Genomic DNA, 26,291 nt, shown 5'->3' on the forward strand with positions numbered 1-26,291 from the left:
TTTTGTGTGTGAACATATCAGTACCCCTGACCACTCGGTGAGTTTCACGTCTTTGTAAACGAAAGTTTAAGCGTTTTAGAAAGATTGTTCTAGTGCACCTATGCAGCATTGTGGAGGTGGGGTGCTACCACAGAAACCGAAAATTCTCAGGACAGCAGCATGTGTCCAAATTTCAATCTTAAACGTTCTTTTTAATCATAAACTATCTGAAAACAGGGCATTAAATGTAAAATCGCGAACTTGTCCTTTAAAGGTTGGATATTTCCTCATTTTTTTACTAAAGGCATTAAGATCAATTTCCAAAAAATGATTTTATATTGCTCTTTTTTAGTCAACTTTAGCATGGGTTCAAAAACGTATGAGCCTAACTGTATTTCTGAATTTCTGGCATTCTGGCATGGTTTACCACCGACAGCGAACCGTTCTTGAACCGGTTCCGTTCAGAATTATTTGAACCTTGGTGCTATCAAGGGGGCAGGCGAACGTTCGAGGAGCGTAGACACTATGGCGGATCTGAGGCTAAATAGTAGACCAGTTCACCTAGCCATCCCCATTGAAGCCCATTCAATTTTGGCGCCACTTTGACATCAAATAACGTTACAGCTGAAGCGTTTTAAGCCTTTATATGAACTTTTTCTATATCCGGAGTAATACAACATTGTGTGATTGGCGTCATAACCTCGTAAATGACTTACAGACTGAGTAATAAACTTTTGTGACGTAATAAGCATACAGCCAGAGCGGGTGAAAGCGTCGCACAGGAGCAAAATAACCGTATTCTCTGGATAAGAACGAAAGCATCGGAGCACAACATTTCAGCGAAGTTTTGATGGATTGACAGTAGCCTAGGCTATGAATGTGGCGAGTGCTGTTTATGTTAAATCACATTTATCTACGAACAACTAGGACATTTAGAACAGTAATGTAGACATGGTGGTAACGAAGTAAGTGGCTACATACCCAATCTCTCGGCGCAGCTATCACAAGAGTTACACAAGTCAGACTACGTGCCTACGTTACATTTACGTCCCCTAAACCTGCGCAGAAAGCCTCGTCGACCAACAGGAAACGGTTAAAATTTGCTTCACCTGCCTCGATTGACGTCTAAGTGATGACTCTGTCCTTATCTTTTACTGTCTATGGGTGCTATCTAGTGAACCAGCCCGCATTTCCACCAGTTTTGAACAGAACCAGGGGTGCATCATAGTGGGTGTTGCATGCAAAACAAAAGTTAACAAAAGTTAATGAGATGCATGAATGGGAGAATGATGGGCCTATGACCGTAACAATCATACCTGTCAACACTCCCGTTTTTCCCGGGTTTCTCCCGTATTTCAAGGTCATCTCCCAGCACCCTCCCGTTTTGTTATTTCTCCCGGAAAACTCCCGTAATTTGCATGGCCATCAAACTTCACTTTAAAATAATTGATCCATTCAGGTTGCCAAATACACCCTACACATACACGATCACTTAGTTTCAATTTCAACCGTTTTGTCAGACTAAAACCTGGCAACCCAAAACCCAAATAAGGAAGCGGGTGCCGACTGCACAGCCTGAGTCTCGTCGTAAGCAAGCGGGCTAGTTGAATGGCCTACTCCAGAACTAGCTGTTGTGAAATTGTTGGGAATTTAATTGATTAACACATCACATAAACTGTTATTGAGTGTTGTTGATACACTGAACTTGTGCCCTCGGAACCAAATCTGACAGCAAGCAGCTTTGGAGTTTTGGAAGTAGGCTGCAGGCAGGCAGCTGGTGGATACATAACTGGCATGCGTAAGGTTAAGGTAAAAGCAACGACTGAAATGCAGTGTTGAAACACGTGTATGAAACGTATTAAATATGCAAACACAGATCCGGTATAAACACTGACCCCCCCCCCCCCCCCCCCCCCCACGAAAAAAAATCTCCCGTTTTTGGAAAGCTAAATGTTGACAGGTATGGTAACAATGGCAATAACAATGGCAGACATTAGCTGTGTAAAATGATGGGTATGTTTGCAGCCTAGTGCTAGTTGACTAGTTTTATTTACTCATGGAAACAGTTGATAAGGAGGGAAAACGTAAACAGCTATTTTCTGGTTCAAGCTCCAAACCAAAGTGCTACGTTCTGAACCGTTTTTGTTTGGTCGAAATGCTCTGACTGGTTCAAATGATGGATTGCGATCGGGAACGGAGCGGTTCTCTGTCGGTGGAAAAAGGCTAAATGAGAACAACAATAGATGGATGGGTTTCTGAAGTTAAAGCTGGTTTGCAAAAAATAGACATTATTAGGCCTAGGCCTACATCGAAATATATTAACATTTACAGTGTCTACACAATAGCTTTCTGATCAACTTTTTCTTATTATTTTTTTTAACTCATTGAGTGTTAAAAACGTAATATTACGTTTTTCCTTCCCATGCGTTGAGTGCCAAAAACTTAATATTACGTTTTTAGCTCTTTTTTTTTAAATTACGAAACTAGACACTCTAGCACACCTTATATGTGATTTTTTGGAACTCTGTGATGAATGGAAATGAAATATATGACGATCGTGAAACTCACTTTTGATTGATAATCCATATCCATTTTGCGAAAAATAAAATAAAATCTGAGGGTTTCAGTTGTTAAATAGGTGAAAACAATAAATGTAGCCATGTAGCTCCATAGGACCCCATGTATTTTGGACTCGCCCGCGATCGCCATCTAGGTGAACTCTGGTGAACTGCAGCCAAATTCGGTTTGTATGGGATTAATAGAGAGTGGGGAGGCTCTCCGTAGACGGGCTCTGGTAACAGGCAACACTTCATATTTCATGAAAGACGTTATATCTCCATTTCTAGAAAAAAAAACAGCGATTTTGATGAAAACTAGCCACTGTTTAGCTTGGGATTTCTCAGGAACAGAGGCGTGTAGAAATACACAGTTTGCACCCACCGAGAGTCTCACCTTTTAATCGAGCTATTGTATGTGTTCATAGCTATAACACAGAATATGCTGTGGCTGTACAAAAATCATCAACAATGGTCTAGATTGCTGGCACTCTAGGACAAAGCTCCCGAAAACAGCTTGGCATTCAATGAGTTAATTTGTTTTAACAATAGGCTCTTGCTGGCCTGTCACCTATGGAAAATAATGTCACTCTAATGCTAACCAAATTCACCACTAGAGTGTGCTGTTGGATAACAGTTTCCAATGTTGAACACTTCAAGAGATTTAGCCTATTCTTCACAGTTAAATGCCTAGGCTACAAGAAATCAAGAGCGATTTTCATTTTGGAGCAAAGTTTTAACAAAGGAAAGAAATAATTTACAGAAATAGTGTTGACAAGAGTTTAAAAGAAATTATATAAATAGTTTAGAAACTGTCATTAAGACAACAACTTGCATCTTAAGACCGTTTTAAATTGAAATGCAGCATCTTGTTTGGTCGCATGCCAACTGTTTTCTGTTTAAAGCATCTGATTAAAAGCTCACAACAATGTAAATGATACCGCATGACAGTGAAGAATGTGTGTGTGTGTGAGTGAAAGGTTGCACAAGTTGGACAGGTTTGCCCAGTGGATGCATGCTCAAACAGCTGAAGACAGCTGGGTGTGTCAAACAAGGTGGGAAGAGGACAGAAAGAACGATAGACAGAGAAGAGGACAGCCTGAAAAGCATTCATTGATCTCGACCACAGTGTAGAGAACAAAAGGAGAAAACACTACAGTGATATTGACCTGCACGTCCGTCAACGTTTTGCTGTCCAGCTACAGGCTTGGCCTCAAAAGGACTCGGAGGAAGCCTCAACACCAACATCCTCACAGGCCACTGGTGTATGTATCAAATTGGATGAAAGACTTTCGTTCTTGGCGTTTGGTGTCTCTCTGAAGTGGACAGCTCATAAGACGAGCAGAAGTGGAGTAAAACGAGAGGAAAGGAGGAGGAGGAACACATAACATGGCAGAGGCACCCAAGATCGAACTGTTCATCAAGGTAAAGAGTGAAGTATGAAGAGTAACACAGAGAAAATGTGTTGCGTCTTGGCTCTAATGATAGACTACTTATGCCTTACTTTCCACCATTCTGATCAAACTTACTTTTAGCCTGTTTTTAACATAACAGCAAAACAGTTTCTTATAGTGTACTGACAATCACTACCTTTTTCCCATACCACCCTGTATCACATTTAACCTTAGCTGAACAGGAGGAGCTTTGTGAGATTCTTGTCTTTAAACTAAAAAAACTGGTCAAACCACCTATTATTCTTTCTTATTGCTGTTTCAAATACTAGAGGGTTTTAGGGTTTTGCGCTGATCAGTATACGTTTTGCATTGGACAACTTTAAAAAACAAAACAAATGAACACATTATTGTTAATTAAAATGGAGGGGTTTCAATCATATAAAATGGCATGGTGCATGATGTGTGATCAGTACATGACACAAACAAGAGGGGCAACTTATAGTTTAATAGTGAGAGGTACCATTTCACATGTGTCCCATTCGTGTTCCTTGTTAACTGTATATGGGACAATGCAAGCTGAATTGCCATCAAAATTGAGTTGTCCAAAAGGGTGTGAGCCTGAAGACTTGTTGCCAGAGAAATCAAACACAGGAAGAAACAAAAGAAAGAAGAGTGCATATCATTGTGAGTGAGTCGACTTGAAAAGGGATGGAGAATGTGAGTGTGTTATCAGTATTGCTCATTATGTAAGCAACTAGCCACCCAATGAGAACAGGCTTGATCCATTTGTGCTGATGTGACTTGTGCTCTTGGTGGCGATGCCTGTGCTCATTTTCTGACACATGAATAGCTTTTGACAACTGCGATGAAGCTGACAGCTACAGAAATATATAGAAATATATACCCAGGTATATGCATGAACTTTGTTGACCTGTATGATGTGCAGTGTAGAGTACACATCTATTTTAGTAAGCCAGGTGCAAACGCATGATCAATATATATGTTATTGATGAGTGATGCTTCATGACATTTTGTTTCTTTCAACTAACAAAGAATGACATCACATCTGTGGATTTCCTTGCTTAAAAGCTCAGTGTGTAAATATGTGAAAATATTCAATCAGATAAAGAAGTAGAGCAGAGGAAAAGCTCAATCTGGCACACAATTCCTCCCTTGGAATACTTTATTCAGTTTCTCACCAATGTGACATTCAAGCCATAAAGTACATCATCAGACATCAATGGCAGTTTGGACATCACTGGAGTTTATCTTACTGTACTGACACTTATAGGCCTGAAGGAGTGAAGGCCTATATCTAAATGGGTTTTTATCCTTACACCAAATGTGGCAAGAAGAATGTAGAAACAGCTGTCATACCCTTCAAACATGCACGTTGTGGTTACATTCCAACTATGGACTAAAAAATGAAAGGTTTGTTTTTACAAACCAACAGGGAGTAAATTCATTGCAAAGCAATATGTTTGCTATATTATTGGTGGTACAAGTAAATGCCTTTAACTCCTGTTCTTTGGCCTGTTTGTCTGTCTCCTCTGTAGGCGAGCGATGATGGAGAGGGCGTGGGAAACTGCCCATTTTGCCAGAGACTCTTCATGATCCTCTGGCTGAAGGGTGTTCATTTCACCCTCACCACTGTTGACATGAAGAGGTACATGCTGCTTTTACTGAGCAAAACCCATACCTGTGAATGTCATCACTTTAGTCAATACCATTGTAATGTGAAGAGGAAAATGATTGACAAAGGACATTTTCACTCAAACTTGAGTTCGAACTAAGGTTATTCTTATTCTGTTGTCTGGAAAAAAATAGGAAGCACTTAGTTTATCAGCTGTGTCCTATCACTGATTTGAAATACCTGTTTTGCTTATACAATCTGTTTCATATCTAATCAGTACCAGTAGTTCAACATGGTGTTTATAATAAGCCTGATCTCATTCATCAAAGGGCTCCAGAGGTGCTCAAAGATTTGGCCCCAGGGTCACAGCCTCCTTTCCTTATCTACAACGGAGAGGTACGCACTGACACCAACAAGATTGAAGAGTTTTTGGAGGAGACTCTGGCACCCCCCCAGTAAGTGATGACTGACAATGCTACCTTCCACCCCTGGTCCACTGCACAACACATGGTAGATGTTTATCTAATGGGATGTCTGTAGCAGAGGCAGGGAAGCATTTTCATTTACTAAGGGAAAATACACAGACACAGGCCTTTCACTGTCCTGCAACTCTAAACTGAAAATATATTAATCTGATTTCTTTCATGTCCTTTACCACTCTGACATTGCATTGAATTCCAATGGCCAGGTTTCCCAAGATGAGCTGTCGCTACAAGGAATCCAATGGTGCTGGGGATGATATCTTTCACAAGTTCTCTGCATATATCAAGAACCCAAATCCTGGACTCAATGAAAGTAAGGATCTCTCCTGTTCTGACTGATTTAAGATATTTTGAAAATGGTATAAGGGTGAAAAATGTTTGTAACTACAGAAAAAAAAAACACTTCTGCACAACAACAGTGAGGTATCGTTACCTCACTGTCACAAAAAGAAAATGCTCTAAAATGCTGATGCATAAGTATTGTGATTCTGAGATATTTTTGTATTCTTTATCAGTGTTGGAGAAGAAGTTTCTGAAGAGTCTGATGAAACTGGATCAGTACCTTCTGACTCCGCTCCCATATGAGCTGGACAAGAACCCAGACTCGTCAGTGTCGACACGAGATTACCTGGATGGAAATGCTCTCAGTCTTGCTGATTGCAACCTGTTACCCAAGCTGCATATAGTCAAGGTTCGGCCACAATACCCACAGTTGTATCCTCTGAGAACATGCTAAGATTTAATCTCTCTTTAAGCAGGGGCGCTGTGGCGTAACTGGCTACAGCGCCCATACCACACTCGGGTCCACCTGAGTCATTTCCCAATCACGATCTCCTAGGCTACTTGCTTCTTTTCACTATCTTCACTGTCCTCAGATTAAAAGCCCTCCAAAATATTAAAAAAGAATGAAAGGAAATCTTCTTGAGCAAATGTGAATTGTTTTAACTGCTTTACCCAATGTGCTTCTCTTAAACTCTCTTTTATAGGTGGTGTGTAAAAAGTACCGAAGCTTTGAGATTCCTGCTGCTCTGACTGGTCTGACCCGCTACCTGGCTAAGGCTAACGAGCAGGACGAGTTTCGCTACACCTGCCCCAATGACTCAGAGATTTTGCTGGCCTATCACTCCGTGGCCAAATACCTCAACAAGTGATTTAGGATCAGGGCACAGCCAGGCAGGAACAGGAACACTGGAATGTAAAGGAGATCATAAACATCGCCACAACAACAATATACTACTACTACTACTACTAATAGTATATATTGTAGATCAAAATTGTAATTTATAACTGTCATGAAATTTACCATATAAGCACTGTATAATTAGGTAAAAACCCTAAGCACTGATGATCACACTGTAGTAGGCTAGGCATTTGCTGTGCCTGGTAGACTTGTGGCAACAACATTATTCTGAAAACACATTGAAAACACCTCAATATCAATGGGTACCTGGACAAAATGCTAAATCATTTCTTGCCATTGTTCCTAAATACATTATCATTGCAGTTTACAGGTTTTTATTTCTTTGGCAACAAATTGCAGCTTTAGGTATATTACACCTTTAAAGTGAACATTGGAGATTTCATAGTTTTGGAAATTATTTCACTGTGGCAAAAACAATTTCTAACTCCTATTTTGGCTGATAAAGAGACAGCTTTCTATGAGTGTGATGGTTCACGCAGGCATTGTCATTTCTCAAAGGAAAGGAAGGAGGTGGTAAGGTCTGTTCTCATCTTTCTGACTGCTACCTATCCAGAAAATCTATTCCTCTGACTGAGAAACAGCCTTTGAACGCTAACATAAGAAATAAAGTGAGCCAACAGAAAATATTTGTGTCACCTTTACTGTATTATAGACTTACTTATAAATCAATCATAATAAAGTTTTTCATTACCAAAAAGAAAAAAGTGTGTATCATTATTAAACAAAACTTTGAGTCTGCTTTTATTCAGTAGTTTATAAGCCTAGTTGTATACAGAGCTTTTTTCTGTGGGGCGTAAGAATCTTTGAACGAAAAGATCACATAGCCTACAACAACAGCAATAATTTCCACTTAAACACAGACCCACACTATTCGGCAGAACCAGCTACATCTATCAACATACCATATTTATGGGCAGACATATAGACTGTTGCTACAGCTCGACCTGTATCTGGCTGTCTAACCTAAAAGGCACACACCAGTTGGTCAGTGCCTTTTAAGGTAGACAGCCAATGCCAGTGGTCACCGACCATGCATTATATATAATGTAGCCTAGTTTCATTGTGAAAATCCTTACTTGTTTCTTTTCTTTTTTCTTTTTTTTAAATTCCAGAGTGGTTAAGTTTTTTTTTTCTATCAGGCTATTTTCATCTGATGATTTTTTTTTAATTCATATCAAGTCAAGTCAGTTTTATTTGTATAGAGCATTTAACATGCACAGAGTGCAACCCAAAGCGCTCAATAATATTGAATATATATGTATATCAAAGTCAGCTTTATTGTCAATTTCTTCACATGTTCCAGACAAAGAGATCGAAATTACGTTTCTCACTATCCCACGGTGAAGACAAGACATATTTGACCAATTTAAGTCCACAGACAAACATAACATTCAAGTAAACAAAAAAGTAAGTAAATAAGTAAATAAGAGGGCACATATAATAATGAAAAAAAATAAGAGCAGCAAAATTTGGTTGAAATTGTGCATAGACAGTCAATAAAATACTAGTGCAAAGTCAGGCCAATAAAAGGCTTGGGTAGTTCTGTTTGACCTAAGTAAAGTGTACAAGTGTGCAAGTGGAGTAGTGCAGGCGGCCATTGTGGGTCCAATGTCTAGGATGTTATGTAGCTGAGGGGGGAGAGGAGGGAGAGAGTTCAGCATCCTTACAGCTTGGTGTATGAAGCTGTTGGTGAGTCTGGTAGTGCGGGAGCGCAGGCTTCTGTACCTCTTCCCAGAGGGCAGTAGATCAAACAGATTGTGAGCGGGGTGACTTGCATCACTCACAATTTTGGTCGCCTTGCGGGTGAGGTGGGTGGTGTAAATGTCCTTCAGGGAGGGGAGTGAAGCACCAATAATCCTTCCAGCTGTGTTCACTATGCGCTGCAGGCGCAAATAAATTAATAAATTCAACGTTTGAAATGATGAAGGATGTTGAAAAAACTGCTTCCATCGCAACGAGGATCCCAACAAGCTTGACTCTGATAGGATCAGGCGCACCGTGAGTAACCAATAGCCATGCGACGTGACTTGCTACGTTCCACACTGACAGTAGTCGACATCAACAAATATTGCACACAGAGGGAGGGTGGGAAAGTAACGCTAGCCATATGAAGTTCTTTAATATCTGAAGCCGTGGGAAGAACTCTTAAAAAGGGGGTTGTAAGGTAAGGCAGATGTGTCAATATGGGAAAATAAGTAGTTATCTGTAATGTCATGATTTAAGGAAGCATGAAAATAGCCACTATTTCACTTGGCGTGAGTAAACACGGTGGCTGGCTGGCTAGCTATCTTATTAGCTCCGAAGGTGTACCCATAGGGTGTACCGCAAGAAGATGCGTCTATTAGCTTTTAACGACAACATTAAGTTCAAACTGCGACTGGCGTGTCTAGATAAGATAATGCAAAATGACGACTTCTATGCATGGATGTTAATAATGTAATTCTTAGACAATGTGTTGCCACCACCACAATGAATAAAGAAGTGGAATTAGGGCATTGCTAGCTAGCCCCCACACATAGGATACACGCATAACGTTAATATGAAGATGTTACCCAGAAGGTTCTTGTAACTCAATGTAGCTATATTGCCCTGTTTCTAGCCTAATAAACAATTGCCTCACTGTAACATAGTCCTGTGTAATGTTAGTGAACATTAGCTGGCAAGGACACAATTTCATTCGTCTTTTTACTCACTGGAAATGTGTTACAGTTGCATACATGTTGGGAGCCAATAGAGAAATAGTACTTTACTACGAGGTAATACAAAATAGCTCGACATTTCAGTAAAAAGGGTTTCTTGGTCATTTTTTCACTGGTTACATGGTGAAGGATTGTAACAGTGTTGTGAAAACTTTTGGCAGATGTTGGCAGAAATGGATGAATGGACGAGTTCCCCAGGGAAGGACTTCGGACAACGGCTGCAAAAGTTTGTGGAGGAAAGGATGCAAACCACCATGGTACTAGCTCTTGTTGCTCTGGGTACTTATGGGGAAAATATATGTGTTAAATGTTAATCTGTAGGTAGGCCTATTATGAACGTGGAATCACCAGTCATCACAGATTACATCAGAATGTTTTAAAAGTTTTGATGGTTGACCGTAAAATATCACTCATTGTTCATGAGTCAGTTTTACTCACACCAAGTCTATGATCAATAATGTTATATAACCTGTTCTAGTCTGTAGAAAACTAAGGTCCTCTTAATGATGTGTTGATGTTTGTTTGTTTGTGTGTGTGTGTGTGTGTGTGTGTGTGTGTGTGTGTGTGTCCACAGCTGACGGGTGTGCTGATCGGTGCAGTGGTGGCAGTTTCACTGATTGGCATCGCTGTGCTCTTTCTCTACCGGAGATACAAACTGGCTAGTCAGTGTCTGAACACCCAATCCCCAGACAAGCTTGTAGCATCTCATCTAATACAAATAATGAATAGAATATACGCTAATCCCCATCCTTTCAAAAAAGCACATTGATTTGAAATGTTTTTCATCACATCAATTCTTTGAAGTTTTCAACTGAGCCAAACAAAACATTTTGGATGAAATGTTGTGGATTACTTTGAGTAGTATTAGTAGGCCTATACCACGATTTAATGTGGTTTGATTGCTGCCTCTTGTTCATGTTCTCGCTTGTGTTCGCAAACAGGTGGGCAGCAACCTGGAACCCCTCGATATCGTTTTAGGAAAAGAGATAAGGTGATGTTTTACGGACGAAAGATCATGAGAAAAGTAAGTAAAGCCCCCACCTCTGAAATAACTCCTCCGTTTTCTGTCCTTCTGCGCCTCCCGCAGTGATGGGAGTTGGCTGCTTTGAAATAGCCCCCCTTTGCCTACCCCCCTATTGTGCAATTGTAAACCATATCCTTTGCAGCTCAGCCGGCTCCAACACATAGCATATTTTTTCCAATGTTACGCAATTCACAGTTGCTCATCTTCATATTAGTCATAGTCTTTTCCTGTCCAGTCAGTTTCCATCAATCTTTTTCTTACATCTGTATTGATTTGTATTCTCTTTCCCTAATCTCTGCGTCCATCTTTTACACCTCACGCAGGTCCAGACTCTGTCCTCAACCCCAGGGCCAACATCCATGTCCAAACAGCGTCCACGCAAAAGGCCCAAAGTCCTAAGCATCGCCCGCAGGTATCCAGCCTCGTCACTCCCCACCTCTCTGCCTTTATCCTAACCTGAACCATAGGCCACCACATTCTGCACAAGAAGGAAGGAGTCATTTTCAGCATTATGCATGATTGTCAGTGTGCTGCAAAGCAATGTTTAAATTCTACTGACCATCTCACAGTTAAAGATTCTGTCCCTTCCAACAACAAGCCTATTTGCCACAATGTCTGTCTTTGTCTTTAAAGAGGATTGGAGTGTTTCATATGAAGGGCGGGGTGTCCATTTTGTGTTTCTCTTTGTAGTTAGTCGCATGGTTTGTTTGTGTTTCAGGATCCTGCGCATCAGGAAGGAGCCCCCCACCCTGCAGCCCAAAGAGCCTCCTCCGTCTCTGCTGGAGGCGGACCTCACCGAGTTTGATGTGCAGAACTCCAACCTGCCCTCCGAGGTGCTCTACATGCTCAAAAATGTCAGGTCAGTACACACATCTCCCTCGTACTTCCCCTCTCACTACTGTTGAGCATTATCAATACATGGACATGGACATATTTAGGTACTTACATATTTACATATTTTACATATTTAGACACAACAGAACACAACACAACGACCTATATATAGATAACGACAACATGCTCATGGATTTATTTAAATTGTTCTTGATGTACCCGAGGTTGATTTTGAAAAGGATCCTTCTACTTTGCTTTAATAGTTAAGGTCAACATGCAGTGTTTTGTACATTGATGGCTCATTCCATACATGCAAACATGAAGTACATTATTTATTTATTTATTTGTGTGTGTGTGTGTGTGCGCATGTTTGCTATAGAGTGCTGGGTCACTTTGAGAAGCCACTGTTCCTGGAGCTGTGCAGGCACATGGTGTTTGTTGAGCTGCAGGAGGGCGAAGGGCTTTTCCGCCCAGGCGACGACGACGACAGCATCTTTGTGGTGCAGGATGGACGCCTCGAGCTGTGCATCCATGAAAATGTGAGAACCCAAACACTAGGATAACCCGGACACATGGGACGTGCAAATCTTAACAACAGCATGCACAGAAAATAACTTGAAATGAAATGGAGCTTGTAGTGGGTAATGTAATGATAAAATGTATTAGCTGGGTTAGGATGTACAGTCGGGCGTATAGATATCATCATCAACTGTCACAGCTGTCATTTCTCTCTCTCTCTTTTTTTTCTTTCTCTCTCGCTTTCTTACTTTCTCTGTCTTTCCTTCTTTCTTTCTTTCTTTCTTTCTTTCTTTCTTTCTTTCTTTCTTTTCTCTCTCTCTCTCTCTTTCTCTCTCTCTCTCTCTCTCTCTCTCCTGCTCTGTGTTTACAGGACGGCACTGAGGCAGTGGTAAAGGATGTCCACCCTGGAGACAGTGTGCACAGTTTGCTTAGCATTCTGGACATCATCACTGTGAGGCCCTTTCTTTACTATGCAAGACCTTTCTGTCTCTTTGTCTTATTTTCATTTAAATAAAGAACAGTCAGGTGACTGGAGACCCCTTGTCCCTAATCCACAACAATAAAAAAGTAAAACTGATTCATAATTACATGATCAAGTAGGAGGATTGAGAAATGGTGACCCTCTACTTAGAGAATTTGAAGTAAATTGCACCAATAGTGATTAAGTTATCTGCACAGACACACACACACACACACACACACACACACACACACACCACACACACACAAAGAAGGACCCAGTTAACGTACCCTTCGCTGACGGTATCAACTCACATGATCCGTCCGTCACTCTTATCCTTTGATATTTCAATTTCAATAGCCTTTATTGGAATTGGTTTTAATTTGTAAGTTTGTATGTGTCTGTATCTTTTGTAGTCTGTTTGGTTTGATATTGCTTCTGGGGGTGGTGGTAGTGTAGTGGTTAAGGAGCTGGGCTAGCGTGCAGTAGCCTGAAAGTTGTCAGTTCAATTCCCGGCTTCCACCGCTGTGCCCTTGAGCAAGGCACTTAACCCCAAGTTGCTCAGGGGACAATGTGATCCCTTGTAATAGCTGACATATGTAAGTCACTTTGGTCAAGAAGTGTCTGCTAAATGTAATGTAATGTAATGCTTCGTTTCAAACCAAACAGACAGATATTCTGATCTTAAACATGCCTTTCATTTGTAATTTTCCTTGTTATTTTGACTGCCTTTTAATATTGTTCTTTTTAAAAATGAAATGAGATAAAATGAAATGAAATAAAATATGTTTGTTGCCAGGGTTACCCAGCGCCTTATAAAACGGTGTCAGCCCGTGCCGCCTCTCGCTCCACCATACTGCGCCTACCAGCCTCTGCCTTCCAGTCTGTCTTCAAGAAGTACCCCGAGACCCTTGTTCGGGTCATACAGGTACTGCAAAGATGTGCACACACACAGTGTGTGTAATTGCCCTTTCCTCTCTTTCTTTTTCAGATTCAATCAATAGCCAAGCCTATTTATAATCTAAAACAATATCACCAAGAAAGCAACCTTTGTGGGGAAAAACATCACCAACAGAACAGCCCTAGAGACCATATCACTGGGATTATCAATCAGGCACCTTTCTTCATCTGTGTTTTTTTTTTTATTAGGCCCACAACACCTCCAGAAGGCTCAACAGTGGTGTCTGGCATCCCAGTCCCACCCCCCTCCACACTCATGAGTTCTCTACCAGTGGTCAGGATTTGGAGGGTTAGCTTCAGCCAATTAGCATTGCATTTGGCTGCCTACATTTTTGAAAACATGGCGTTACGTGGTTGCCACTTCCGGCACCAATTTTTACATGCTGATTGGTAGATGACAACTCATACACGATTATAGTGTTGGGCACGAGTGTCTTCGCGCGTCCATGTTGGTTAAGCATTTTACAAATAAGCACAAATAAAACGTCTGCCTATTTGTATTGAGCTACGGATACTTGACTTAATGCCTACATAGTTTAGGCTGTATTATACCAGGCATTGTTGTAAATACAAGAAAAAAGTAAATGTTGTTATATTAGGTTACTATTATTGGTTACACTTTACTTGAAGGTATCTACATAAGAGTGATATGACACTGTCATGAGCGTGTCATAAACATTATAAACAAGTCATAAACGTTTATGACATAACGCTTCTTCTGTCATTAAGTTTTTGTCATGACAGGTTAGGGTTAGAGGGTTACACTTTACTTGACAGTGTCGACATAAGAGTGACATGAAACTGTCATGAACGTTTATGACATAACGCTTCTGTTATTAAGTGACATTCGGTTTTTGTCATAACAAGTTAATGTTAGGATTAGGGTTAGGTTTAGGGTTAGGTTTCAGGTGTCATGACAGTGACATGACAGTGTTATGTCACTCTTATGTCGATACTGTCAAGTAAAGTGTTTTATAGTCATTTTCGTTGGATAGCCTACATATTGCGCACTTAATAGCCTAATACAGCTAGTCCAAAGCATTTAGGTATCATTATTTGTATAGCCTAAAGTGAATCCTTACTCAATATGCTCTGTGTTTATTATATTATCACATATGAACATCACATTATAGGATTTCGAGACAAGGGGCAAACTTCTGCACCACCATCCCCAAAATGTTATCCCAACCAATGAAATACATTTGCGCCTATAACAAGGGTAGGTGAAGCGTGTTCCACAACTTCTTTTCCTCTGAGGGAATATCCGATCTTCATCAACGACATACCGTTGTACCTTATGTTGTCTCCGTCAGTAACGTGGAACCTGATTGGCTAATTCTAGCTGGTCCAGAAAGGAGCACCCATGAAACGCCATTTTCTTAAAGATAAAGTCATTGCTCTTTGTTGCTGTGGCCGTTTATGATCTAATCAGCAACATAACCACCAGACAAACTGCTAGCCCCCACAAATACCAACAAATTCATCAGTCTATACTTTTCGTTGCTATGGCAGTTTGTTGTTCATCAAACTCTGCATGGGGAGCAAAACATCTTTGAGGTGTTTAAGCTGCTTATTCATGCTATCATGCTATGCAGGTATAAAGCACTGGCAGTGTTCCAGATATTGCTCTCTTGTTCTTGAAGAATGAAAGTGTTAAAAGCCTAATAATGTATGTTATAACCGGCATGAATCATGGTTTTATGATGATGTCACAGCACAAAGTATTTTTCCATGAGAGAGGTTTTTAAGATGAAGATGAAATAGGGGATTTTGCTTCCTCAACAACCTCTCCCTGGCCTCAAAGACATGTAGACCTCTTCAAAGAAAGTCATTTTTAATCCATTGTGACACTTAGCTGGCAGCCATGTTAGATCTCACAAGCTAAATCGGTGCCCTGCACATTTCCTCATTCCTCAGAGTTTTTCCTCATATTTCCAATAGTTTGTTTTCTTTTTGGTAAAAGGCCTCAGCTCTGATGTGTTACGCATGCATACGAATATGTGTGAGACACAGGGTCTCAGAGGTGTGTGTGTGTGTGTGTGTGTGTGTGTGTGTGTGTGTGTGTGTGTGTGTGTGTGTGTGTGTGTGTGTGTGTGTTTTCCTGTGTGTAGATCATCATGGTGCGTCTGCAGAGGGTCACCTTCCTGGCACTGCACAACTACCTGGGCCTGACCACTGAGCTCTTTAATCCAGTGAGTTACAACACACCTATACAAACGGCCAGACACACACAATCTTTCTGTATCATTATATTCTTCTATCTTACAATTACAAATCTATATTCTGAATGTTTGTTTTATACTAAACTGCTTTTCATTTTTTTTAAATGACACCCAGCATAAAAACACAACACACACACACACACACACACACACACACACACACACAAAAACGTCTGTCTTTTCCTCCCTCTCACTGTTTTCTCTGTCTTTCCCTCTTTCATGGTCATTCCCCTCTCCCTTTCTCTTGCTTTGACCCACTCTCCCACACATACACACAAACTGATTTCATGCAACATTAAGCTCTGCACTATAATCACTTCAAGGTAAGTGTGACAAAGGACACAAAAGTGTGTCTGTGTGTGTGTGTCTGTGTGTGTGTGTGTGTGTGTGTGTGTGTGTGTGTGTGTGTGTGTGTGTGTGTGTGTGTGTGTGTGTGTGTGTGTGTAGTGTGTGTGTGTGTGTGTGCCCCCTCATTTCATCAGTATGGTTTATGATGCTCACACAATCTTTAGAGGACATTCCTCTGTAAGCCCCACAGTCCTGAAACTCCATCAGATCTAAAGCATTGCGCTTCCAGTCTGTCAAATGGCCCATTTACACACACACACACACACAGCTGTACACTGCCTGGCGCACATGCATTCACAGTCACTCAGTAGAAAACATTCAGCACTTAAAACCGGAAGGTTCACTGAACTAGCTTTCAGCTATGGTGAACAGATTCCATGCAGTGATAAATCAGTTGTGTGTACAGTGTTTCACTGCCCTTTAAGGTGGATTTAAGTGCATGAACAGCCCATAGGTATGTATGACCTCATGCACCCCTTTTAAGGTCATGTAAGCATCTGTGGGACTGCAAGACTGAGAGGGCTTTGCTTGTGGGTTGGCAGGAGAGACAGGCAGTCCCCCTGACTGCAGTGGCCAGTGTCCTTGGAGAGAGCAGTCCCGCCAGGATGCCACGTCGACCACATTTCCAAGCCAGTCAGGATGAGGAGAGTGTGGCAGGGCTGTCCGAGTCGCCATCAGACACGGGTTAGAAACACACACACACACACACACACACACAAGCTATTCCTTACCATTATTAAACTAACATTAGATTAACTCACTCAAACTCCATCGAATACAAAGCTTATGTATAGTTTATGTTGCAAAGATTTAATGTTTGTGTACATTTTTTCTTTTGGTGTGGATGCATGCTTCAGATTCAGGTAAAGTTGGAGGAATGGGAGATAACGCATCGAATAGCCTTCGCAAGGTCCGCTCACTATCCGCTGAAAGCGCAGGTATGCCACAGAGACACACACACACACACACACACACACACACACACACACACTGCCCTGGAATGAAGTGCATTCTTTGAGCCGTGCAATGTTGTTGGGTGGGGTCCAGCAGATACTAGCCCATCATGCTCATTATGTCAAGAGAGCTTTCCATCTTTGCCTGTGCACTCAAAGTCGACTGTTCGCCGATATGCAATAAGCCTCGCACACACACTGTGCAAAAAGTTCATTGTTTATGTGCAATGTAATCAGAACTGTTTTCTGTAAACTGTAAACTCCTTTGTCTCCATATGTCTTGCTCTTCCCATAGTGTCAGGGAATGACTTGAACATGGCCTACGAACGAGCTCGGGTCAACTTGGAGGAGGCCCCTTCAAGCCCAGTCATCGTTCATAAGGTACAGCCAGGGCGTCTGCCACCCATACTGCCCCAAGACTTGGCTGTGGTGGAATCACTGGTCAAGTATCAAGTATTGGGCCACAGTTTAACATTTAGCCATCCTCTGATGCTTGTTGTTGTTTGTATTTATGTATTTATTTCTTATTAGTTTCTTGACATATGAGACTATGATTTTTGTTTTGTTCTGATTCTCTCATTCTAAAGCTCTTTTATTTCTCTCTGTGCGCCCCCCCCCCCCCCCCCCCCTCAGTCCATCCTTAAGAAGAGTGTGACCATGCAGCACACTCCGTCAGCTGTGTACCACTACACAGAGAGTGGTAGACGCCCGGACGTCCACCCCAGCAAGGTGGGCGCCATCTTCCAGGCGGCCAAGAAGGACCTGCTGGGCATCATCCCGCTGCAGGTGAGTCTCAGAGTCCTCTGACCCAAACCTCACGTCGCTCTCCCAACTTCACTTCCACTCTGACTGTCTGTGTCGCTCCTCTCTACACCTCTGCCAAACTGTGCTCTCATTTCTGCACTCTACACACCACAGTGACCACCCCCCCCCCCCCCCCCCACACACACCCCTATGCTCACGGATCAGCCTCCAATGTCTTCCCATGTCCAAACTATATTTCGCGCTTATTACTTTCCTGGATATCCCTGACAATAAAGAATAGATATAGGGAAAAAACACACCAGATGGAATGAAGCAGTTGATATTGTCAGTCAGGTGAAAGTGTAACATGCAGTATTTTGCATGGTTAAATGACGGGCCTGTAAGTTCCTTTGCATTCAGATTCCAAGCATGTTTGGTTCCTTTGTTTATTTATATTCTGTCACCAAAAGCAAATTGTATGTGTTTTGAGGTTTACAGCATGGGTTGGGGATGATGTGATGTAACATCATTTTTGGAATGTTTTGAAAGCTACGTGGTTCATAATTGGCAAGGGAGTCAAGCCAAAAGCACTTTCACAGCATCTGTCACATTCCTCACTTTTACATTCTTTCCACACAGTGCACTCTAGTGGGCAGGTCCTATATTGTGTACCATGGAAGCATGCATAATACTTTCTCAGATACATTTACAAATACAAATGATAAATGTTGAACTCATTTAATGCAGCCACAGTACCACAGTTGCCATGGAGAGACTAATTGTGTGTGTGTGTGTGTGTGTGTGTGTGTGTGTGTGTGTGTGTGTGTGTGGGTGTGGGTGTGTGTGTGTGTGTGTGTGGGTGGGTGTGTGGGTGTGTGTGTGTGTGGGTGGGTGTGTGTGTGTGTGTGTTAGGACCCAAGTCTGCTAGAAGGCAGGGTCACTCTACACCAGGTCAAAGCGGGGTCTGTGGTCGCACGTCAGGGAGACCAGGTGAGGTGACCAGAATTTCACAGACAACTTCATAATCATCTTTTAGCATTTTCTCACTCCTCATCGTAATATGGCCCAACTGCACCACCGCAAGTTGAAATTAACATTTCATTATTGCTCAAAGTAAACAGCGTGGTTGTTGTTCCTTGTATTAAGTAATTAAGTACTGTTACAAAAACATTTTGTGGGCCATTTTCAAGCAAAAAACAATGGGGTTTGGTACATTTGAATTAATGTATCACTAAATTACGGTAACACGGTCCTTCTTTCAAATTAATGACTTTTTTTAGTAGTTAGTAATTAAGTAAAATTTCCGTGTGTGTTTATGGGTGTGTCCTTCAGGACGTGAGTGTGCAGTTTGTCATCTCGGGGGTGCTGCATGTGTACCAGCGCATGATTGACCGCGAGGAGGACACGTGCCTGTTTGTGACCCACCCGGGCGAGCTGGTGGGCCAGCTGGCCGTGCTCACAGGGGAGCCCCTCATTTTCACTGTCAGGGCGCACCGCGACTGCAGCTTCCTCTCCATCTCCAAAACACACTTCTATGAGTGAGTACACACACACACACACACACACACACACACATACATACTAGAGGTGTTGAAATTAATCAAATAATCGATGCATCGCGATGTGGACATGAACGATGCTGCATCGATGCAGTGGCCGACAATAATCGATTATAACGTAATAATGCCGCTCGTTAATTTTCCGGTCGCGCTATAAACATTCAAATGAAAAATAGCATTCTCAGTCTAGTTAGGCTACAGATAATGTTATTTTTTGTCCATGTTTTTTGTCCATGTTTTGTCCGTCTAGATCAGGGGTCTCCAACACACTGCCGGCGGGCACCAGGTAGCCTATGAGGCGCCCGCAGTGCAACTTCTAAAAATAGCCAAGTCGCCTACAGATCAAGCTCTAAAAACATCCTCCATTATGAAGTTTTTAATAGATATTTAATTGTAGACCAGAACCATTTTAAGAATGTATGTAGCCATATAGTACATCTGTAACATTAACTTGATGTTGGTGATGGGCTACCTTACAAATTGTAGCTGGGTTAAATTGTAGCCTTTGGCTCCGAATCCTTTTCCCATTTTTCCCCTAATCCCATTTAACAACAACGGAAGCGGAGCGCATACACGCTGCTCACACGCATAGACAGTAAAAGAAAAAAAAGCTTGTTCGTCTGGTGTAACCAATAGAAGCTCTTCTTAAGTATATATATACTCTTTTGATCCCGTGAGGGAAATTCTTCTATTGGTTACACCAATTAGATATCTTTGCGAATGTTCGGTGGCCATTCCGTGTTCGTCCCATAAGGTTCGTGCATGATTGTTCAAGGACTGAAAAACTTTAGGTCACAGACTTGAACTTTAGGTCACTAATTGAATCGAATCGGGAGATCAGTGACTATTTACACCTCTCTCACACACACACACACACACACACACACACACACACACACACACACATATATATACTGTACATACACTACCGTTCAAAAGTTTGGAGTCACTGAGAAATGTCCTTGTTTTCATCATTAATGTTGAAAATTACTGTTGTAAATGAATGTTGAAATGGCTGATCTTTAATGCCATATCTACATAAGTATACAGATGCCCATTATCAGCAACCATCCATCCAATGTTCCAAAGGCACATTCTGTTTACTAATCTGATATAATTTTAAAAGGCTAACTGAGAAAACATAGGAGAACCCTTTTGCAACTATGTAAGCACATAATGAAATCTGAAAACTGCTGCCCTGATAAAAAAAACAAACAATACAACTGATCTCAGCTGGTATTCTGTCTAATGGAGTGGAATAGACATTTCAAACTGACCCCAAACTTTTGAACGGCAGTGTACACACACACACACACACACACACACACACCTCCCCATCCCCCATCCCATCTCTAAATCCAGTTCTGCAACCGAGTAGGTCTGTAGAACTTGCAGTACATGCACATAGGTATGTATGTCTACATAAACAAACATACACAGCTGTATGACCTGACCTGACCTTTACAGACTGTTAAAAAGTATTGTTGAATATGCCATTATGTAGTTTATTTGACGTTATCTGAAAATTATATTCATGTACATTTTGGCTGAATATATTGGCAGATTATATACATCAGAATGGCCCAATGTATTGTCTTGCATGTCCTTAGTGTCCTTATCCGTTATTTTTTACTTTAATGTTAATTGTGGGTCGCTGTTTTCACTGAACATCTACTAAGATGATTAACTTAGAGTGACACCTTCCACAAAGCATATATCTTTCTGTACTGTAGTGTTGACGAGCTACTTTTAGATCACAGAGGAGAGGCTTGTCTCATTTATCAGCCACTCTCCTGCCTGGATCAGCTTGAGTTATATGAGCACTGCCACCTTTCGTTGATATTTCACTTGAACGTCACTTCGGTGCCATTGATATGAATTACACTGGGGGCCTATTAATGTTGCCTCGTTTATTGGTTAAATATTGCTTTCATTTGTATCCTTCCCTCCGCTGAAGGAGAAGGACAACGAGAAAGTATGAGCTCTGTATTTAACTGTGGGTGGTGCTGTAGAGATTCCAGGTGCTATTCCCCCATGGTCACTACCAGGCTGATTTATTATCAGTGGCTCTGGAGGGGTAATATTGACTGTCTCTCTTGTGCATATTGAGCAGAACCAGGCAGCGTACCAAACACATGCATTGTTCCGAAGGTCATTAGATAACGTTCAGTGATTCATCTGTGTCAGTGGTGGCCAGAGAGCATGTTAGTGAAGCGTAGAGGCTGGAAAAGTGAACATGTGTGTGCCATATACAGATAAGCATATCTATCTGAAGGGTACACAAACTGGAGATAGGACACAGGAAGGGGACAAAAATCAGATTTTTCATTATTTTGGATCCATTTTGTTAAAGTGCTTACCGTAATTTCCCAACTATTAGTCGAGGTTTATACATTGATTTTTGCTACATTTCTTTAGCTATGAGGTTAATACATGGGGGCAGTTAATATTGTATTAATATGTTTTTTTTAACTTGCATAAAACACTGTCCTGTGTGGTTTATACACAATGCGGTTAATACACAGGAAATTAATGTAGTGCATAAGCAAAATGACCCATGCATTTGTCTATCCCTCAATCAAACATGAAATAACTCCCGTTAAAAATGTTGAAATCACATGAGGTCTTAATGCACACACTTCTGTCTATTTTTTAGTAATTAAAATGTAAGTGTGTGTGTTCAGGGTCATGCGTGCTGAGCCAACAGTGGTGCTGAATGTGGCTCACACAGTGGTGCGGCGGATGTCCTCATTTGTGCGGCAGATCGACTTCGCCCTCGACTGGATGGCGGTGGAGGCCGGACGGGCTGTCTATAGGTCAGCCATCTCACTCCCTCCCATCAGAGTGTTCTTTCTTTCTCTTTTTCTTCTCTTTTCTTTTTTCTTTTCTGTTCTTTTGTTTGTTTGTTTGTTTGTTTGTTTCTTTCTTTGTATTATTTGAGTATGTGTGTCTGTAATGTTTTTGTTTGTTTGAAGGAAGAATTAGTCCACAGGTTATTTAACGCTTCTGATTTACACTCATCCACTTAAATACTTTTTTTATTTGTTAACTACCACCTCTAATTTGTCCATCTCTCCTCCCTCTCTCCATCCCCCCCCCCTCTCTCTCTCTCTCTAACAGACAGGATGATAAGTCTGACAGCACATTTATCGTGTTGAGCGGACGCCTGCGTTCCGTTATCCTGAAGGAGGACGGGAAGAAGGAGCTGACGGGAGAGTATGGCCGTGGTGACCTCATTGGTGTGGTGAGCTCTGCTGCCCCTTGCTGGTGGGCTCTGGGATAAGCCCTCCACACTGCATTCCTCATCTACATGTGGCTCTCTCTCTCTGTTCTGGCTGAGATGCTTGAAAAAAGGCACAAAAAAAAGGGAAAAGCGTCAGATCCTGTAAATCCTTTTGTGAAAACCAGAGGACAGCCAAATGATTGCTAGCCAGACAGTGTATGCATTTAAAAACTGTTAGATTAAATGCTGTTATCCCTCAGCATGCAAATACAAGTAACAAGACAAATACTTTGGTAATTACCACCATTTAAGAGACTGTTTGAGAAATGTGGCTTTCTCATTTTTTTGTGACTGCTTGCTTGAAATCTTTGCATTAGCCAAAGCTCCTGTCCACCTAGTAGCATTCCAAGAGTGACCTCATTTTAGCGTTGATATCATGACCTTGACAGTAACCTTGAGGCCCACTAACTTTTAACGGGAGCTGGATGTTCCATTGGAGCTCACCCTTGAGCGACTGTACAGAGGGCAGTTACGTAAAGCGCTTAGATTAAGCCCCTGCTCACTGAATGCCACTGCTTCACACAGATGTGGAGATGAAGGCATTGATTGGCTTGTTTATCTATCTATTTATCTCTCTATCTATTTGTGTGCCGGCTCGACTCTCTTGGCTACCTGATGGTCCTGTGATAAAACAGCAATCATGTGGGCAAGATGGAAACATGTCACACCCCAAGTTAGTTGTAATATGGAGATGGGATTAGAGGTAGACGCGAGGGACAGCTAGTATGCTGTATTAAGGTTCATGCTGGCTATTGACTATACACCATCCAAATATGCTCAGCAATATCTCTGAAAGAACATTCTAGTATAAGGATGTGTCTATAAATTTAAACACAAATAGGCTAGTCGATATGATTGTAGGGGCCATGGTTAACCTGAGGCGTAGATCTGGAGTAAAAGTTGACCCAAATTATTTTTTTTGGCTGAGGCCTATCTTTGGCCTATCTTTATAAATCTAAGTGATTGCAAAACTTTTTACACATATTACACAGCCTGATGCCTATTCCTGCCATACTGGGGACTGCACAGGCCACTAACGATGACTTTATAGAGGCTACGTAGGACCCATAGACCATAAACATATTTAATGTGTAAAAAATGTAATCACTCTTTTGAGCGTTTAGTTTTCTCCGCCATCTTTACTAAGTCTAAACAAGGTGCTGCTGCAGTGTGTGTGTGTGTGTGTGTGTGTGTGTGTGTGTGTGTGTGTGAGGGAGCCGCTCCGCACACAGCCTCCGAGGGAGAGAAGTTCTCCAGAATAAAAAAACGGAATTGATAGCGTCAGAGCTCATCAATACTATGGTCTTTGATCATTTAACTCTGGGGCCTGTTCCTGGATTACGGTACCGTTGGTTGGTACAGCTGGTTGAAGGCTCGCTATCAATACAGTTCCAAAGTAGCTTAAGGTTATTCACATTTTCTCTCCAAAAGTAACCTTTCATAGGGATTTGATAGATAAGAATTTAATCCTTGCCATTTTCTCGCAGTAGTTATGATGTTGTTCCCATCACTCTTCCTAAAGTTAGCCTGCACAGGGCAACATCCACTGGGATTTGCCGGTAGTGGCAATTGGCAATTTGATTGACACAAGGGGCGGTGCTAGACATGTTGCACAGCAACAACACCAGCGCCTACCTCTTAATCGGCTTAATATGCCCGAGCATCAGCCGATGCCTCTATTCTAGAGAATGCATAACTTTTGAGGTCCAAAGAAAAGTCAAATAACTGTTCATGGAAAATCACCAGGAACAAAAGTCAGTGTGACGTTTTTTTGCAGACATAATCCATCTCCTCTTGATAGGTCATATTGGACATTTGGAGACCTTTGGAGAAGTTTGGTACTGTTTTAAACCTAAATGACTTTACATTGCTCAGACTGGTATTGGTGATCTTTACTAGAGCCAGCATGGTTGTTGCGCCCTTGAGTACACTAGTTCTGGAGGAGCTCTTGTCTCTGTGGTGAATGGCGCCAATGCCCAGCCCTCGTGTGGCGTGATGTCACAGTGGTTAGGTAATCGCCCGCTCCCACAGGGCTCAGCACCTGCTCCTCTTTGCCTAGGCTGACATCTCCGGTGTCTCCACGGCGACACCCACACTACCAAGAAAAACTGTCCGTGCCGATGCCATGGTTACGGAGCTCAGGAGATGGGGAGATTTAAACACTGTGACTTTACCTTGTGTGCGTTTGTGTGTGTTGTGTCTGTGTGTGTTTGTGTGTGGGTAAGGCCTTGGGAATTGAGGGCTATTCTAATGCTGTGGCGGTGTTAAATTAGACCTGCTTGCGTCACTTCTGACAGAGTCATCCTGCTAGGAGGTTTCACTTGCAAAGCCCGCTAGTCCCAAAGGCCATGACAAATGGAAATTAACCTGCCAATCAAAGTCCGCAAACAGTGTTGCAGTGTTGCAGTGTTGCAGTGTTCGTCCACAGAGGTATTCAGAAATCAGAATAGAATGTAATTGTACGTTTTATGTTCCATATGATGAGCTGAAGGCTGAGTGGAAGGAATAGAGAATTTGATTGGAGTGAAGCTAAACTGAAAGAAGCTAATACACTTGTTATGAAGCTGGTGTCTTTTTGTGAGTTATTCCAGAGTTTATTTGCCTGACTTATTCGTATGTATTCTAACGTAATTTTGCTAGAAATGGAATTTAATTGAATTAAATTCAGTCAGAATACACTATAACAGTGAAACTGTGCAGATGGTGAGTGGAGTATTGTCCTTGATTCTTGTGAAGATGGCTTTGATGTGTGTAGACTATTTGTTTGTCCTTGTACTGTGTGTGGGTCATTGAGAATTAAGGCTTTTAAAATGTGTTTTTAAAAACATCTTTTAAAAATGGACAAAATGCATTTTTTAAGTTGGAAGACTTTTTAAACTTTAAACTTAATACATTTTTAGACTGCAATTTTTGCAATTTCACCACACAAAAAATGTCAGGTGGCACAACCAAAAGCTTCTTAAAAAAAACACTGCTTTCTTTTTTTTCTAAGTGTTTTTTTTTTTTATTTGTATACCTGAGAGTGTCTACAGTGATTAACACATTATTATTTTGTAGTACACCTTGGTATTTAAAAATAATACTTTATTAAAATGTGAATAAATTCTTTTAAAAAGTATATTGTTTAACAGAATAATTAGGTACAATGCATTTTTACCTGGTTGCACCACCTGACGATGCGCAATGTCATGTCATTGACCTGAGTATGTTCATGTGCCTGACTATGCACCTGTGTGAGGATGCTTTCATTGTATCGTGACCATACTGTCTGTGTGTTTCTGTCTGTGTGTGTGTGTGTGTGTGTGTGTGTGTGTGTGTGTGTGTGTGTGTGTGTGTGTGTGTGTGTGTGTGTGTGTGTGTGCAGGTAGAGGCCCTGACTCATCAGAACAGAGCCACCACGGTGCATGCTGTGCGGGACTCAGAGCTGGCCAAGCTACCAGAA

The 26,291-nt window shown here is 41.5% G+C and overlaps 3 protein-coding genes across 5 annotated transcripts in view; 2 read left to right on the forward strand and 1 right to left on the reverse strand.

Moving 5' to 3' along the window:
• LOC121680692 (high mobility group nucleosome-binding domain-containing protein 5-like) overlaps positions 1-26,291 on the reverse strand; it is a 692,414-nt gene that overhangs the window by 595,428 nt on the left and 70,695 nt on the right. The gene's annotated exons all lie outside the window — the stretch shown is intronic.
• On the forward strand, positions 3,547-7,933 carry clic3 (chloride intracellular channel 3). Its single transcript, XM_042060263.1, has 6 exons — positions 3,547-3,959; positions 5,485-5,594; positions 5,891-6,016; positions 6,250-6,356; positions 6,559-6,734; positions 7,030-7,933. Exons 1-6 carry the CDS (start codon positions 3,924-3,926, stop codon positions 7,192-7,194), a joined length of 720 nt encoding a protein of 239 aa, XP_041916197.1. The 5' UTR covers positions 3,547-3,923; the 3' UTR covers positions 7,195-7,933.
• pnpla7a (patatin-like phospholipase domain containing 7a) overlaps positions 9,296-26,291 on the forward strand; it is a 41,742-nt gene continuing 24,746 nt past the window's right edge. For all 3 annotated transcript variants that reach the window (XM_042060179.1, XM_042060180.1, XM_042060181.1), the window contains exons 1-19: positions 9,296-9,408; positions 10,105-10,200; positions 10,518-10,605; positions 10,885-10,967; positions 11,291-11,379; positions 11,686-11,826; positions 12,181-12,340; positions 12,691-12,771; positions 13,580-13,708; positions 15,852-15,932; positions 16,853-16,994; positions 17,168-17,248; positions 17,559-17,644; positions 17,897-18,049; positions 18,920-18,997; positions 19,340-19,545; positions 22,251-22,382; positions 22,687-22,810; positions 26,214-26,291. The exon at positions 26,214-26,291 is cut by the window's right edge and continues 36 nt beyond it. In XM_042060179.1, coding sequence (XP_041916113.1) covers positions 10,105-10,200; positions 10,518-10,605; positions 10,885-10,967; positions 11,291-11,379; positions 11,686-11,826; positions 12,181-12,340; positions 12,691-12,771; positions 13,580-13,708; positions 15,852-15,932; positions 16,853-16,994; positions 17,168-17,248; positions 17,559-17,644; positions 17,897-18,049; positions 18,920-18,997; positions 19,340-19,545; positions 22,251-22,382; positions 22,687-22,810; positions 26,214-26,291 — 2,028 coding nt within the window. In that variant the 5' untranslated portion in view covers positions 9,296-9,408. The remainder of the gene's footprint in view (positions 9,409-10,104; positions 10,201-10,517; positions 10,606-10,884; positions 10,968-11,290; positions 11,380-11,685; positions 11,827-12,180; positions 12,341-12,690; positions 12,772-13,579; positions 13,709-15,851; positions 15,933-16,852; positions 16,995-17,167; positions 17,249-17,558; positions 17,645-17,896; positions 18,050-18,919; positions 18,998-19,339; positions 19,546-22,250; positions 22,383-22,686; positions 22,811-26,213) is intronic.

This window comes from Alosa sapidissima, chromosome 13, assembly GCF_018492685.1.
Source record: "Alosa sapidissima isolate fAloSap1 chromosome 13, fAloSap1.pri, whole genome shotgun sequence".
NCBI lineage: Eukaryota > Metazoa > Chordata > Actinopteri > Clupeiformes > Clupeidae > Alosa > Alosa sapidissima.

What these genes read in the sequence shown, in the direction of transcription:
- clic3 (XM_042060263.1), top strand. Translation starts at nt 3,924, where the DNA reads ATGGCAGAGGCACCCAAGATCGAACTGTTCATCAAG. An exon ending in GAGACTCTGGCACCCCCCCA is followed by an intron (nt 6,017 to 6,249) that starts GTAAGTGATGAC and finishes TCCAATGGCCAG; the next exon opens with GTTTCCCAAGATGAGCTGTC. An exon ending in AAATCCTGGACTCAATGAAA is followed by an intron (nt 6,357 to 6,558) that starts GTAAGGATCTCT and finishes ATTCTTTATCAG; the next exon opens with TGTTGGAGAAGAAGTTTCTG.